The 15,468-nt window shown below is 39.6% G+C and overlaps 1 protein-coding gene across 2 annotated transcripts in view; it reads right to left on the reverse strand.

Annotated features, from left to right (window-relative positions):
- Positions 1-1,168: 1,168 nt before the first annotated feature.
- The window catches only part of klhl36 (kelch-like family member 36), a 33,575-nt gene continuing 19,275 nt past the window's right edge, over positions 1,169-15,468 (reverse strand). For both annotated transcript variants that reach the window (XM_080186734.1, XM_080186736.1), the window contains exons 3-5: positions 13,761-14,834; positions 10,451-10,608; positions 1,169-6,671 (exon numbers count right to left, since the gene is read on the reverse strand). In XM_080186734.1, coding sequence (XP_080042860.1) covers positions 6,125-6,671; positions 10,451-10,608; positions 13,761-14,834 — 1,779 coding nt within the window. In that variant the 3' untranslated portion in view covers positions 1,169-6,124. The remainder of the gene's footprint in view (positions 6,672-10,450; positions 10,609-13,760; positions 14,835-15,468) is intronic.

Consider the following 15,468-nt stretch of genomic DNA (forward strand, 5'->3'; position numbering starts at 1 on the left):
AAACAAATTTGTTGTTAAGGAGATTAATACAGAGTGCCACCAATCTGCCATATCAATTGCTTCTGGCAAATTCCAAACTCAGCGGGGGCAATTCTCCCGTGCCGTTGCGCTAATTTTTTTAGCGCAGTAGACAGGCAGAATCGTGCAGCGGGCGATTCGCAGGATTCCCACAAGCGTTCACACCCCACTAGCATCGCGCAGTGCCAAATTTCCTGCGCTGTCTACGATTTGTAAATAATATCATTTAAACATTAGCGAGCCCAGGACTTAATTCTCTGGGCCCGCTAGCCTCTCCCACCCCATCAGGCTGTTTCACTCCAGTGGAGATTACACTAGCTCCCCACTTTCGGGGAGATAGTAGCCTGAGCCCGCAGGACTGAAGGGGAGCAATTAGGTCCCCCCAGGGGGCCAGGAGGGTGTCCCCAGCACTGCCCATCCAGCATCAGACTGTGCCAAGTGGGTGATCAGTGGGGGGTGGGAGTCAGGGGGTGCAACCGGACCGTGGGGGGTGGGCTTGAGGGGCAGCATCGCAGATGACCCAGGCTGGCCAGCGATTAAGCTAGCCAGCAAACGGAAGGCTGATATGCACAAGAGACCTACTGCTCTCAGCCTCCCGGGTGGGAATAGGTTCTGCCCTGGAATGACCTTGGCAGTGCACAGTGGCTGATTCCAGTGTGAACTTCCACTGATAAAAAACCAGTGTGAATTACTCCATTTTCCCAAGAATTTAACACTTAGAATTTTTGGGGGAAAATTCTGCCCAGTATTTTAAAGCCAGTACAAGTTACTTTCTAAATTGCCAATAACCAAGCTCCTTGTCATTCAAAGATAGTATGAGTGCATAGATATTTTATGAATTTGCATGCAAAAGTCTGCGACAGATTTTATTTTACTATTCATTCATAGGGCATGAGCGTAGCTGACTCGACAGCAATTACTGCCCATCCCTAGTTGCACTGGAGAAGATGGTGGTGAGCTGCCTTCTTCGTTGGCTGCAGTTCACATGCTGTGGGTTGAGCCACAACACCGTTATGGAGAGAATTCCAGGATTTTAACTCAGCAACTTTGAAGGAAGGGTGATATATTTCCAAGTCAGCATGATGAGCAAATGTTGACGACAAAGTAAAAGCAGTTTTTTTTTGTTGAACTGAGTTTATTAATGGTTTTAGTCAAGTCAAATCCAGTTCTACAAAGCAACATTTTTAACAACTGAAAAATAAATATAAAGGAGTGAAATAGGGAAAGAGTGCAGAACTAGAGAAAAAAAAATCTATTTGATTAATGTGAGAATGAACGATTTTAAACAATCACGAGTCGCTGCAATTTAACATTACTGGTCACGTAAGGGCAGTTAATGAAACTTGCTGCTGTGTTAAACCAGTATTGCGAATCAGCCACCCATGATGGAAACAGCCTGATTTTCAATTCCATTGAAATCAATGAAAATCAGGTAATTCTTCCAACAATCAGCTGTTCCGCAGCAGAAGTTTAACATCCAAGGCTTGAGTTGAAAAATGTACTCCAATAAACATTTTCTTTCTCCATTGGTGTCATGCCACACAGCATCAAAATTAAACTTGTCAATACCTCTTGTGGTACTAAAGGCTAGAATTTCTCAACATCTGACTTGCACAAGGCCAGAAAACACCAGAATGTCTGCCACAAATAGAATTTGACAATTTTATCAGTGTGTGTCAACTCCATGGAAGGGGATATGGTCCCCGAAACGGTAGGGGGCTTGTGGTTCAGTCGGTCAGCATGGTCGGTGCAGGCTTGGAGGGCCTATTCCTGTGCTGTAATTTTCTTTGTTCTTCTTTGAAAACTAGACTTTCAAAAAGCAGCCAGCTTGCAAAATAATGTTTGCATAGCTTCCAAAATTTGTCAGTTTTAACGGTCTTGATGGCTAAACAGGGAACTGAATAAACCATTGCTTTCTATGGTGTGACCCAGTAAATTAGTTAGCAGATTTTGTCATCAGCATTATAAAACGTCAGGTAAATAAGGGGTCCTCTATAATGGATATTTTGTTATGCTGGTAAATATTTCTGCAATTTTGTGCCCATCGAAAAATGCTGCAATGTTAGTAGGAATCTGTACCTATACAAATTTGTGGGGTTATAAATTCAGCTTAATGTACGTTCATGATGACGAGGTGGGTTCTAATATATAATATTCAGTTGAGGAATGAATAGGGTACAGATTGTCTATTCTAGAATTCCAAAATGCCAATGTAAAATGGTATAATAATAATTTTTACAATACCGATACTCATGCAGTTTGCAAAGAGCATTTCATTTCAAAAGCTGTACATATGCTTCAGCTCTGTTAACATTGCAGCAAAAACAGGATAAATCCGCAATTACAGAAAACACTGACAGACATTCACCACAAAATTTAATTTCAACTGTTGGCTGCCTCACATCTTTGTTTAAAAAGCAAACTGTTTTTAAATACCATTAATTCCTCCAATGCATATATACACACATAACACACAGACACTTAAAAACATTTCTCTAAAAACAAAAGAACTTATTTAAAATGCAGCACATGCAAGCATTCTCATTAGGTAAATAAAACCTCCAAGAGGCAGTTTACTATCAAAATAAATAGATGCTATTTTGTACAAGGAAACACTGTACATTTTGGTTGGTAGGACCAAACATATGAATACACAGTTGAATATGTATATTGTTTTCATTATATACAGTTGCTTTACTCACATATACACATGGTATTTACAATTTATGGTACCTGCACTGCAGAACAATTGCTTTACACAAAGTAAATAAAATAACTGGCAAATCTACACTATCCTATTATTGGATTTTACTACTGTTTTTGAAATTTAGAATAGTATAGGCACCTAAAGCTTTCTAGTGTAAATGTCCCAAGATGTAATGGCTATTGTAACAATTAAATTGAAAACTCATAGAACAGAATCATAGAATCTGCATAAGGAGACCGTTCAGTCCATTGACACTGCACTCATAATTCCATCCCCGTAACCCCACATATTTACCCTGCTAATCTCCCTGACACTAAGAGCCAATTGAGCACGGACAATCAACCTAACCTGTACATTTCTGGACTGTTGGAGGAAACTGGTGTACCTGGAGGAAACCCATGCAGACACGGGGAGAATGTGCAAGCTCCACACAGACAGTTACCTGAGACCAGAATTGAACCCGGGTTCCTGGCGCTGAGGCAGCAGTGCTGACCACTGTACCGCTGCGGGAACCTTTTCTCCATTTTCAATTATAATTCAGATGGAAATATATTACCACACGGTAAGAAAAGAATGACAATGACTCTGAATTCTCTACGTATTTGTAGTTAACGGCAACTAATCTGGTTCTAGTCAAGCAGTTGAGACCTGCAAACAGCATTGGGAGTGTGGTAGTATCGATTATATTTACAGACAAAGATGAAAAAAAGGGAACAGAATTCAGCTATGAACTCCTGGTAACTTATTAATTTCTGGCAGGAGTAAAATATTGGTCCTTGTAATCTTCCCAGCCAACTTCCCACAAAGATTTATTTTGACACGTATCTAAATATATTTACCCTGAACCTATTTGTTCCTCTGCTCATTGCAAAGTGCACTTTTAGCACATCTTATAAGCCCTTCCTGAAGTTAACTCATTGCCTCAGTTCTGACGATAGGTCATCAACCTGGAACATTAGCTCAGTTTCTCTCTCTCCACAGATGCTGCCAGACCTGCTGAGCATTTCAAGCACCTTCTGTTTTCTAAACATCAGTGAAATAGCTACTTTGAGACATAAAATTCACCATATCACCTATTCCATTGAGGACTTCTGCTGGTGTTTAGTGCTCCATGTCCTCTGTTTTTGCCAACAGTTAAAATTTTGCCTAGGAAAGAATTTATTTAAAACAAAATTAAGAAGTGAAAGGCTTTCCATTTGTTATCTTTTTAAAATACAGAAATTAGCACAGAAATGTGAAAACTCCCACCTCAGGGCAGATAGTTCTCATCAATGCATGTGTTCTTCTAAAAGGTAGCTGAGTCAGATAAAACAAGTCAAGTACTGCACATGAAATCACCATGCATGTAATGGAGATCTTTTGAAAATGTAGTCCCAGATCCTATACATGCACTTAGCTCAAAACACAGTAAGTGTGCTTCATTCTTTTTTCAAAAAGCCATTTTAATATAAAGTCAAACCTAGGACATATTTTTAATGGTAAAATCAGTAACTATGACAACATATAAAATTCTACTTCCATTATTCCATTATTAATAATCCAAACATTTTGCAATCATTCCTTTGAATTGCTTTGATGGTGGGAGGGGTGAGGGTGGGGCAGGAATAGAAAGAGTTGCCCAAGGGCTTATAGATTTTAAGTACAAGTCTATTAAAAAGGTACACTGAAAGGGACATTGTAGTACTTGCATTCTCAGATGAGTTATAAATGCAAATAGTTAAAAATTTAAAAATTCTTAGAAATCTAAAAGCCTTACATGTATGTTATTGCCATATTTCAGAATTTTTCAGCTTGGTTACAAAAATTTTAAAACAAATGTGCTTTATATTTTAAAAACACAAAATAAAACTCCTGGCCTCATATTTTGACTCTAGACTTTTGTGCTTGAACACTGTTAGAATGTGTCCATTATGTTCTGAAACTGGTCATCATTTCTCAATTATTTTACAAAGTCTCATGAGAAATAATAGTAATCCTCCCGCTTCAAAAGAATGTGCAAGGATCAAGAAATTAACTAACCTTAAATAAGCATTTTTAAAAACGAATTTGACCCTTGTGGCAAACAGCATTTTAAAATGTACTAAAACATAATCTGCAGACCATTAACACTTCAGTGATGTAACTTCATCCCCATGAACATGGGGAGGTTTTGACTTTTAGTTGTGCTAATGCAGCACTGGAGATTCTGCAGTTCTATTTATTTATTATTCATTAGTCACAAGTCAGCTTACATTAACACTGCAATGAAGTTACTGTGAAAATCCCCTAGTCGCCACACTCTGGCACCTATTCAGGTACACTGAGGGAGAATTTAGCATGGCCAATTTACATCTTTTGGACTGTGGGAGGAAACCGTAGCACCCGGAGGAAACCCATTCAGACACAGGGAGAACGTGCAGACTCCGCACAGACAGTGATCCAAGCCGGGAATCGAACTTGAGTTCCTGATGCTGTGAGGCAGCAGTGCTAACCACTGTGATACCATGCTGCCCAGCCTACTGAAATAAAAAACTGGCAGAGATGTAGGGCAGTACCAAAAGAAACACAGCATTTAACAAAAACTGGGGGAAAGGAGTACGCAAACCTACTTCAATATAGTTTAGAACTTTTCATATTGGTGATTATGTAACCACCAAACACTGCAACAAGACAGCTGAAAGAGCCAAATTAATTACTTTAAAATTGCGAGATTATTCTATTTTTTCATTGAACTTATTGATCTGTAAAATAGCCGACATTAGTACCAAACTTGCTAGTTTGACTTGCCAGACATTAGGTTATCATACTGTATTAAACGTCTAACTTCAGCCTTTCAGGTCATATATTGATTTTAACACTGCTTACCTCGTATAGTTTGGCCATTTCAACTTACCCTGTATTTTAGCAAAACCAACAAATTTAATCACATTTGGTCTGGTAGTCATTAAACAGGTAAAATAGGACTAGATTGCTCAGAACCCCCTGTGGGTGAGCCACTTACTCAAACGCATGCACAAATAACTTAAGATTGAATGCATCTTTTTAAATGAACTCTATTTCCCCCCAAGTAAACTTATAATTAACATCATAAAGCTGACTTTGGTTGAATGTAATAAACATGTGTTTATCTATCTCCAACTCCCTTTAGGATAGTTTTTCGCAATATACAAAAAACAAGTTTCACATTTCAGGGTCACTCACAATGATTTTGGTTTCTACATGCAACGAATGGGCAGAGTATTATGCACAAACAGAGCATTACACAGATCTTATCATGAATAAAGGTGGCTGTTTTCAAACAATATTTGTTAAATGTCAGAAACCGAACATTAGTGAGGATTGCTACATGCTTTTTCTATATCACTATGAACTAAAACTAACTAATAGACATCCTGAGGTTATGCCTTTTTGAACTGGTTATTAACTACTGCAGTCCTGGTGTTTAGTCTTCAGCTTCATCTCTGGAGATCGAGGCTTTAACACACAACTACAAGCTGACACTCCTGCAATTAGTTTTGGGAGGTCTGTGCCGCGGTGCCACTTATTCTCAACTCTGTTATATATCTGTACAGATTTTGAAAACACTGTATTCTCCCAGCTGTAGCCACCGAGAATGTAAATTTTTCCACTCAGAACTGCCACTCCTGACTCACTGTTGGCCTGCAATAGAGGGGAAACTCGGGTCCATTGGTTATACTGTGGGCTGTAACATTCCACGCTTAAAATATCAAATCTCTCCATAGATTCAATGTGATCATCACTGCCACCTATAGCATAGATATGATCCTGTAATGTGCACATACAGTGCCATCCTCGCGCAGTTATCATTGGTCTTTTTTCTTCCCAAACATCAGTTCGATAGTCATAGCAAAGAAGGTTCTTTCTATAGGGTCCGATTTGGTAATCGTGACCTCCTGAGATGTACACTAATTCTTCATATATTGAACCAGCATGGCCATACGTAAACCTATGAAAGAAAGACAAAGATCTTATTAATGGAACAGTCACAACAACCACATTGCATGGAATATGTAAGGAGAAAAGTGCTTCAATGATGTGAAAAAAAATCACTGTGCCATTTTGCAGCATTTTATTCAAATGCTACATTTGTTGTGAGATATGCAGTAATTTGCATTCATGCAGTGGTTCTACACAGTAAACACCCCAAAGTAAGACATAGGAATGTTTGCAGTGACACAGCCAGAGAAAGTAACAAAAGGCTTGGACAAAGATTTAAGAAGTTTGTTAAGAGGAGGAGATTCTGAATGACAGACAAGCAGTCTGACAATAGAGAGGCAATGGAGGGAATCAAGAGAGGTGGTGGTTATGTAGAGCTAAGCGTCATTAACATAAATACAGAACCTGATGTCTTTTCAGATGACATTGCTGAAGGACAACATGTAGATGAGAATTAGAACATAGAACATAACAGCGCAGTACAGGCCCTTTGGCCCTCGATGTTGCACCCACCAGTGGAACCAATCTAATGACCCTCTAACCTAAACTATTATCCATATGCCTATCCAATGGCCATTTGAATGCCCTTAAAGTTGGCGAGTCCACAACTGCTGCAGGCAGGGCATTCCATGCCCTTACTACCCTCTGAGTAAAGAACCTACATCTGACATCCGTCCTATAATTATCACCCCTCAATTTAAAGCTATGTCCCCTCGTGTTAGCCATCGCCATCCAAGGAAAAAGGCTCTCACCGTCCACCCTATCTAATCCTCTGTTCATCTTGTATACCTCAATTAGGTCACCTCTTAACCTTCTCTCTAATGAAAACAACCTCAAGTTCCTCAGCCTTTCCTCATAAGACCTTCCCAGCATATCAGGCAACATCCTGGTCAACCTCCTCTGCACCTTTTCCAATGCTTCCACATCCTTCTTATAATGCGGCGACCAGAACTGTACACAATACTCCAAGTGCGGCCGCACCAGAGATTTATACAGCTGCAACACGACCTCACGGCTCCGAAATTCAATCCCTCTACCAATAAAAGCTAACACACCGTACGCCTTCTTAACAACCTTATCATCCTGGGTGCCAACTTTCAGGGATCTATGCACATGTACACCGAGATCTCTCTGCTCATCCACACTACCAAGAGTCCTTCCATTAGCCCTATATTCTGTAATCCTGTTACTCTTTCCAAAGTGAATCACCTCACACTTTTCTGCATTAAACTCCATTTGCCACCTCTCAGCCCAGCTCTGCAGCTTATCTATGTCCCTCTGCAAACTGTAACATCCAATCTCAGTCTACAACTCCTCCGACTTTAGTGTCAAGTGCAAATTTACTAACCCATCCTTCTACACCCTCACCTAGGTCATTTATAAAAATGACAAACAGCAGTGGCCCCAAAACAGATCCCTGTGGTACACCACTTGTAACTGAACTCCAGGTTGAATATTTCCCATCAACCACCACCCTCTGTCTTCTATCAGCTAGCCAATTCCTGATCCAAACTGCTAAATCACTCTCAATCCCATGCATCTGTATTTTCTGCAGTAGCTTACCACGGAGAACCTTATCAAATGCTTTGCTAAAATCCAAAAACGCCACGTCAACTGCTTTACCCTTATCCACCTCTTTGGTCACCTTCTCAAAGAACTCAATAAGGTTTGTGAGGCACGACCTACCCTTCACAAAACCGTGTTGACTATCCCTAATCAAATTATTTCCCTCTAGCTGATTATAAATCCTATCTCTTATAATCCTTTCCAAAACTTTGCCCACAACAGAAGTAAGGCTCACTGGTCTATAATTTCCAGGATGCTCTCTACTCCCCTTCTTGAACAAGGGGACAACATTTGCTATCCTCCAGTCTTCCAGCACTATACCTGTAGCCAATGATGACAAAGATCAAAGCCAAAGGCTCTGCAATCTCCTTCCTAGCCTCCCAGAGAATCCTAGGATAAATCCCATCCGGCCCAGGGGACTTATCTATTTTCATACTTTCAAGCATTGCTAGAAGTGATCGAGGACAGATCTTTAGGGAACACCAGAGGTAACAGTTGGAAATAGGAAGAGAAGCCTTTGGAGGAAATTCTCTGGTTATTATGGTTAAGAGTAGAATCAGGTGAGGGTAATTCCACTCAAATGGACAATGGAGGAGAGGCACTGGAGGAAGACAATATGTTCAAGCGGCAAACATCAAGAAGGTATAACCATGCACCCTAGACATAGTATCAGAGAATGTGATTTGTGACTTTGATGAGGGTTGTTTCAATGCTGGGGCAGTGGCCAGAAATCTGATGAGAGAGATTGCTGGAACGTGGCATAGACTTGAGAGGTGATAACGAACACAAGAATTTATGATTTGCGGATTCTTTTTTTTCCATAAAAAGCTTACTTCATTAGAGTGCATTGCACATGGCAAACTATTCCTTACCCAGACACAGAATCCATGACAGAGCAATACGAGGAAAGAGTGCAAGCACACATCAGATGTAACCAGAATAACAATTGGAGGTTTGGTATAAAAAAGGTGTTGCATTATATTCCACTGTTTAAATTAAATAACTTTTTATATTATTAAAAAATCCAGAGAGAGAGACAAGTTTTGAGTCATGGGTTAAAATGAGAGAGTAGGAAATAGCGTGACAAACATTAGTTAACAAAGTAAGATAATAGAGAGGGTAAACAGCCAATTTCAGAGGTTAGATGGAATAGAAAGGCATATCAGTGGGGCATGATTATTGGGCTGATACAGCACAAGCACTGACAATGAATGATTGGAGGCAAAAGATGAGACAGTCCGAGAACGTAACAATTCTGTCCTTCTCCTACACCCTCTTTCTTGTTACAGTTAATAAAAAGGTGAAAGAAGTGTTATACACAGAAAAGAAAGCCAAGCTTCTCGAAGACAGCTTTAGCAATGGAAGAGATATAAAAGTCCCTTTTGAGGTGATAGGAGGTAGCAATGGCAAGAAAAAAAAAAGGAATGGGCAAACATTCCTTATTTGGAAGTCAAAGGACAGATCCTTAGGGGACACCAGAGGTAACAGTTGGAAGCAGGAAGCGAAGCATTTTGGCAAAAGAAATAAGATGGTAGTTGTTGGTTAGACTTTGCTAAATTGCATAGTTGAACAACAGTGGAGTAGGTATTTCAATACCCAGTGCAAGGCATGGAGCAATTCAGCTATTGTACTGAGGAGGCAAGAGTTTATGATCATTGATGAGTTGTCAAGTGCAGCACAAAGGAATGATTTGAAAGAAATCTAGATAATAGAAGGTTATGATAATTTGTTTGGAGGTACACGGCATTAGATTTTACCAAAGGAATAGGAGAATGCATAAGGTCAAGCGTTTGTGTGCAAAATAGGTAATGTATTGTACATATGTGTGTATATACACAATTAAATGTTCACTTTGATTCCATAGCATCAAGCTCATGGCAACAGGACAGTGCTGAAAATGCTATTTTCTGTCTATCCTTTGTTAAAATTGTTGTTTGTCACACAGTTTCCTACTTTATCTCTTTCTAACCCATGACTCAAAATTTGTCTCACATTTGGACAACATTAAAAACCATTTAAATGGTTGAATATATTCTAAACTCTGTTATTCTGGTCATATCTAATGTGTGCTTCCACCACTTCCAGCATTAAATAAACTTTTCAACAACAGCAGCTTTTCATTGATTTACGATACGGATAATTCATTCCAGACTCTGCAGTAAGTACATGAAAGAGATCCATAGATTCAAGCAATATTCATGGTATGAAAATTTACTGCAGTACCTTGGTAAACCAGCAACATAGGACCAGGAATCATTATTGGGGTCATATATTTCAACAGAGGATAAAGCACCATTTTCATTCCTTCCTCCAACAGCTATCAGAAAATTTGCAAAGGCATCCAAGTAAAAATCCACTCGTCTCTGATTCATGGGAGCAACCTGAAAAATAAACCTAGAACATCTAAGAAACCACGTATATGTAAAATTATTGTATTTACTTCTAGTTCATTGAATTTTAAAATGTTATTCACTATCTATTTATGAGTCTAATTTGAAGAAGGCTCTTTTGCTATCTTCCTACTTCTCCAGACGCATGTTCACAGAACTTGCCACTCCATTTTCACTGCATCTGCTCCTCCCCATTCTCCATTTCTTCCTGCTTGTCTTTAGTCTTGCTCTTCTCTCCAGCTCTTACTTCTCCATGTCTGTTTCTCCCCTTCCCAATGCACTTTTTCCATCCTTTGTCTCCTCACTCTACCCACCAACCCACTGGTGCATCATAGCACCAGGGACCTAGATTCAATTCTCAGCTTGTGTCACTGTGCGGAGTCTGTGAGTTCTCCCTGTGTCTATGTGGGTTTCCTCTGGGTGTTCTAACAGTCCAAAAAATATGCTGGCTACGTGCATTGGCCATGCTAAATTCTTCCTCACTATACCCGAATAGGTGCCGGACTGTGGCGAATAGGGAATTTTCCATAGTAACCTCGTTAAATGTAAATGTAAGCCTAATTGTGACACTAATAAATAAATTTAAACTTAACCTCTTCTCTTCCCCGTGAATCCCTTCTCCCCTTCCCTCACCAAGGCCAAATAATCCCTCTATTCTTTCAGCCTGTTTGACCAGAGCACTGTACTTTGTCTTTCATTCTACCTCTCCCTTAGAGACGTAGCGAGGTTTTGCAACAGGATTGATAACATTGGGTGTCACCTTCACAATGGCTTTAGCATAAAATGTAAGATTCACATGCAAACCAGAGGGACCTTCAAAATTAGCATTGCTGCTCAACAGCCCGACAGTGCAAACCACTACCCCTCCGCTCCCCCACAGTTCCAGAACACCTCTTCTCTGCAACATGCTCCATAACCTTTGCCTTGGCAAGTTCCAGTATGCAGGTGAGAAGGATGAGATGCTAGAGAATAAAAATTCAATTGAGGAAATAATAACACTATTAATAATGCAGCAATGAAGACTGCACCAAGAGTACATCTAAGTGCCTTTCAAGACATTCCACAATTACATCATTCCTTAAAAGAGCAATCCATAATTGACAAACCACCTCACTCAATATCTTTATACCATCTACTGTCATTATGCAACAGCCCCCTATTACACTCCAACCAGTAACACAATTCACTGCAATGTTCATGTTCAATTAAATGTAGAAACATTTATCTCCTCCATCATTGCATGAACATTGATAGTTTGGCTTTGCCCCTTTGCAAAAACATCCCAACCCATCATTCCTTTTAAATGATTTCCTTACGGAAAACAAAAACGGGTTTTGATTTTTGAACATTTGCTCTTGTGATGTTGATAATACTGACAACACCTATTGTCTAGAAATTGTTGCCAAATAGGTGGCACATTTAATACATATACAGTTGCTAATATGAAATACCCTCTGGAATTGCAAATTGCCATGATTGCTGGATGAGTTTCTTAATTTCAGCCTGTTGTTAGGGTGAGGAACGGAGTCATTAGCTGGTGAATGGAGTCTGACAACGATAGCTTCAGTCTTCTCAATATTTAATTGGAGGGAATTGCTACTCATTCAATACTGAATGTCGGCTAAGCAATCTGGTAATTTATCAGCAACAGAGGAATCGAGAGAGGTGGTGGTGAGATAGAGTTGGGTGTGGTCTGCATGCCTATGAAAACTAATGCTGTTCCTTCGAATGGTTCCAAGAGGCAGCATGGAGACAAAAAAAAAGGCCAAGTACAGGTCAATTCATCTTCTCCCTCCTCTCATTTCTAGCCCTAATATGACTCAAATTCAAACTCTTTCTCCATTTTTGTAGAACCGTTAAATCTTAACGATGAAGGAAATGAACTATTCTCCCCAAGTCCCAGATGTCCTCAGCGTGCCATTACTAGCTCACTTTTCTACCAATTTTTTTTTATTTAATGGGACATGAATGTTGATGGCAAGGCTTCTATAGGGCAAAACAGTTTTCAAACTTAAGAGCGAGGAGACAAAGTACAACTAATCAGGTATGCATGTTGCTCAACTCAGCAAATTCTGGGCCATTGAACAACACACTCAGTGCAACTGGTTTCAGAATGTCACAATGAGAAACAGAGCAGTACGCAGGCCAAACCAGATAGGAGGATCAGGGTGCCTTCTCTGAATTTTATTAGTAAACCATTTGAACTTTTACAGAAAACTGGTCCTTGTCTGGTGCTCACACATAGATTCTGATTGACTATGCCCTGTTTCACAAATTGCCACTGTAAGATTTACTCTGCTTCTCCAAGCACTGTTGGTTTTTGCTGAATAAATCCTGTATTAGGAAACCAAAATCTATCAGCATCAACAACTTTAGGATGTTGATTTTGACTTCTTGCGTGGTCCTGGAGGATCCATGGGGTACACCAATGTGGCCAATAAAAAAAAGCTGGTGAAAGTCGCCGATGGACCATTAAGAACAATCCATATGGTACACAACCCACTTTTCACACCCACTGTCCTACCTGTAAATATTTTGCCTTATTTCTTAAATGTCAGTGAACTAATTGCCTTCTATGTCCCCACTGTGGAGATAAAGGTTATTCGTTGTTAACAGTTTGCATTTAATAGGATTATTGGAATGTACAAGGTTATTTAAATTATTGGAACTTACTAGTTGACTCCTTTAATGTTGCACTTACTCAAGTTGTTTCTGTTATTGTAAAAGGACTAGTGTCAATGCATGCAACAAGTGAGTCTCTCTTTGTCCCAATTTCTCAAATGAGCAGAGAGAAAAGTGTAAATGTTACATGAAATAAATCCAATTTGATTAGGATTTTGGTGCATGGTGGAGTTATAAATTCAGTTTGGAGTTTACAATTTAAATGTGCACCCTATATGAAATTCCCTAATATTTCTCATAGCTCTAGAGTAACATTTCTTCTATTTCTCTAAGAAAAGGGTAACTAGTTTCTTGAATCCATTTACATAGCAACCAGTCATGGAAGCTACTGATTCCTTTATAGCAGATAGATAATGATAACAGAAGAGGCCTGGAAACATTACCGTGAAATGTTGATACACAGGTTCATTTTTGATGCTCAAATAGAAGCGTTGTCAAGTTATAGAAGAGAAGAAATTTACCTTGAACCATTGATTACATCTAGGATCATATCTATAAAGGACGTTTGAAGCTGCGTCACCACCATTGTCACGAGATGAGCTTCCGCCTGCCATAAAGATAAATCCTCCAAACACAGTTACACAGTGATGGCTGCGTCTCGCCGGCAGCATTGTTTCGGAAAACCATTGCTCTTTTGCCGCATCAAAGAAGCACATATCATCACTTAGCTCTTCTCCACGTTCTGACACTTCCCCACCAATAAATAATAGCCTCTCAATATCTGAGCGAAGGGAGGTACGCTTGTTCTGAAGTATTGGCTGCTTTGCGATGTTATTGTGATAATATATTGCTTCTTCCAAGAAGATTTCACAATTTGCTTCTTTGGGAAGTAGGGAGCATACTGCAGGTTTAACACGATGTAACAGATCACTTTTAGGTATAAGTGGGAAATGAATGTTTCTGAGGACAAGCCGTGCATCCTGCACTCTCTCAGGACTCTGTGTCACCCACTGCAGTGCAGCCTGCAACAAATCATGTTCACATTCATGTTGTACATTGTTGCTCTCCAAATAAAGGCAAAGTTTTTGCACAGAGATGTTCTGCAAAAATTCTGGAGTAAAGGAAAGGGTACCAAAGTCACGCAGAATAAAGCTATCAATATAACAGTCCAATCGTTCCAGGTCATAAATTGAGGCCAGTTCTTGAAGATAAAGGTAGTTTTCTTCACTAACTTCATTCTCCAGGTACTCGCAACAAAAATCTACCACCTTCCAAATTTGTAGAAGATGTGCAGTTTCCAGCACATAGTCAATATTTCCACCATCTAAAGGGAGCTCGCTGCTGTAGAGAAAGTCAATCACAGCTTTCAGACCTATGTAGGAGGCTCCAACCAACTCAACTTCTTCCTGATAAGCTTCCCTCATTCCAATTGTAAACATTGAATTAAAATAGTCACTGTAAACAGCCAATAGGTTCCTGTGGGCTGACACTTTCTGTTCATCTGCCACAAGCACAATGTCACAGAACAGTCCCCTCTGTCTCTGCTCATTTAGTCCCTGAAGGATTTCACTAGAATGATCTGCCCACCTGTAAACCTGAAAGACAATTCACTTTTAAGGTTACTGTACTTTCTTTTATTTAGCATTTTTAATCGAAATGAGTGCATAAGTCATCCTAGGACCTGTGTTTGAGGTACAAAAGGTTATACATTTGTTAATGGCACATCATTGCATATTTTGAAGTATTCACTTAACAGCACACAGACTATAGTGTAGAAAAGTATAATAAATCCAGTGTAGTCTCAATAACTTACATCAGGTTGGATAAGTCATTTGGACACAGGCTACTACCCACAAGACATAGAAACCAGTAGCAGGAGTAAGCTATGTGGCCTTTTGAGCCTGTTCCACCAATTCATTTTGATCATGGTTGATCATCAAATTCAATATCCTGATGTCCCCTTCCTCCCCATATCCCTTGATCCCTTTAGCCCTTAGAGCCATATCTCATTCCTCCTTGAAATGAGACATCCTAGCAATGAGCTTGACAAGAGCTGCACTGGAATTCAGCTTTGTTATTGTGACCAGCAATTACTCCAAAATCCTTTCTACCTTTACTTTTTATTATTTTCCAAACTTTAACTTGTATGCAGTGGTGACGTAAACAATTCTAAAAAGGCATTTTGCTCCTGGCCAAAAGTAGTTACACAACCAGTAGATTTAAACCAGC

The sequence above is a fragment of the Carcharhinus amblyrhynchos genome, chromosome 4, assembly GCF_965287045.1.
Source record: "Carcharhinus amblyrhynchos chromosome 4, sCarAmb.v2.hapA, whole genome shotgun sequence".
NCBI classification, from domain to species: Eukaryota; Metazoa; Chordata; class Chondrichthyes; order Carcharhiniformes; family Carcharhinidae; genus Carcharhinus; species Carcharhinus amblyrhynchos.